The sequence below is a fragment of the Amblyomma mixtum genome, chromosome 2, assembly GCF_055824585.1.
Source record: "Amblyomma mixtum isolate Tamu chromosome 2, ASM5582458v1, whole genome shotgun sequence".
In the NCBI taxonomy this organism is placed as follows: domain Eukaryota; kingdom Metazoa; phylum Arthropoda; class Arachnida; order Ixodida; family Ixodidae; genus Amblyomma; species Amblyomma mixtum.
In genome coordinates this window covers 261,370,662-261,372,533 of record NC_143013.1, presented here as the reverse complement: position 1 = coordinate 261,372,533, position 1,872 = coordinate 261,370,662, and the positions used below count along the sequence as shown (strand labels likewise).

General features: G+C 46.3%; 1 protein-coding gene across 1 annotated transcript; it reads right to left on the bottom strand.

The window, feature by feature from the left end:
- Nucleotides 1-1,520, bottom strand: LOC149363756 (uncharacterized). The gene has a single exon (XM_089569982.1). The coding sequence runs from the start codon at nt 1,507-1,509 to the stop codon at nt 1-3; it is 1,509 nt and encodes a 502-aa protein (XP_089426108.1). The 5' UTR covers nt 1,510-1,520.
- Nucleotides 1,521-1,872: the final 352 nt, after the last annotated feature.

Sequence of the window (1,872 nt, the reverse complement as noted above, 5' to 3'; positions counted from 1 at the left end):
TTATTGACGTTTGCTCCTGGTGATTCGCTTTCCGGTGTTGCTTTGATCTTCGTTTTTTGGCTCAACTGGAACAATGTCACTGATCTCACTATCCCACGTGAAGAGCTGACCATTTATTTTCACTTTGTCATATACCAGAGATACCTTTTCTTTTCTATCACGGTGTTCTTTAGTGCGGTCCCATAATGTTTTCCTAACATTCCTTACAGCAATCGAAAAATCTTCTCCAATGGAGAAACCGGAATCTTTTAGTTTAGAACATTGTTTAAGAATGCTAAGTTTGTCTCGGTAGTCAAGAAACTTCATGATTATAGGCCTAGGTCTAGTTTCGTTGTCTTTACTTGGTCTGCCCAGACGATGAATTCTTTCAATGTCTGTCTTTGTAATTCCAAGTATATCCTCAAAGACCGTTTTCGTGACAGTTTCATGCAAAGTGTCTGTAGTTTCATCCTCCTGCTCCTTAACACCATAAATGATTAGATTAGAGCGACGGCTTCTGTTCTCAAGCTCATCGATTTTGCTGGTCATGGCGGCAAGGTTACGTTCTAATTCCGTAACTTTCCTGGCGCACTCCGTGACTTGCTTTTCAAGCCCACTAATTTTTTCAAGCTTCTTTTCTATTGCAATAAGCTTCTGGTTGGTTACAGCGTTACCTTTCTTAATTTCCTGAATGTCTTCAGCAATTATCTTCAGCTGTTCAGCAATCGTTTGGTCAATAGGGCCGGGATTTTCTTCGATATCACCGCTAAGCAAAAGCAGATATCGGAGCGACACAATCACATTCAAGAGCAATTCACAAAGCGGCTGTGGGCACGGCAGCAACAGCAAGCAGACGTTGTTACTTCTAAATGATTTCCCGTAACGTTTGCTCACCTGTACAAAAAATGCGAACGGGTTGGTGACGCTCATCTTGGCGTTGCCGCCGCGCCCACTGCCGAAGGATCCGGCGAAGCCGCATTTTATACTGGATGGTCCCGATGTCCGTGTCGATGCGTTTGTGGTTTCCGTTGATAGCCACGTGGTGCCATACGAGATATGATAGTCGCGCAAGTGAAAAGTGGCGGGTCGAAACGCTGGGATCCCTTCATCGCCTCCAGTAGTCCGAAGAATGGTCACTGACGCTTGACATGCCGATGGCGGCGCCTCTGGTAGCAGCAGCAATCCAAGAAAAACCTGTACAAAAAATGCGAACGGGTTGGTGACGCTCATCTTGGCGTTGCCGCCGCGCCCACTGCCGAAGGATCCGGCGAAGCCGCATTTTATACTGGATGGTCCCGATGTCCGTGTCGATGCGTTTGTGGTTTCCGTTGATAGCCACGTGGTGCCATACGAGATATGATAGTCGCGCTGGTGAAAAGTGGCGGGTCGAAACGCTGGGATCCCTTCATCGCCTCCAGTAGTCCGAAGAATGGTCACTGACGCTTGACATGCCGATGGCGGCGCCTCTGGTAGCAGCAGCAATCCAAGAAAAACCTGTACAAAAAATGCGAACGGGTTGGTGACGCTCATCTTGGCGTTGCCGCCGCGCCCACTCATCGCGGCGCATCCGGGCGCACGGAGCGCGCAGTCACGTGGTATTTTTTAAACACCGCAGGCTTGCGTTTTTCCCGAATAAAAACGGCCGCGTTAAGTCTGTCTCGTTGGAAGTGCCTGGGTTGTACAATATTTGTGGATCTCCACAACTTTCCTCGTAATGCCTGAACGTTTCAAGCTATATTTAAACAGTTAATTTATTTATCTCGATTAATCATTCAAATAGGACGAGCGAAAAAAATGGTACTGTAACTTTAGATAAACAATATCAACATCCACATAATTTCAGTTCTGAAGAACACTAAGTTTTTTTTTTTTAAATCTTGGTCCAAATTAGCT

What these genes read in the sequence shown, in the direction of transcription:
- LOC149363756 (XM_089569982.1), bottom strand. Translation starts at nt 1,509, where the DNA reads ATGAGCGTCACCAACCCGTTCGCATTTTTTGTACAGGTTTTTCTTGGA.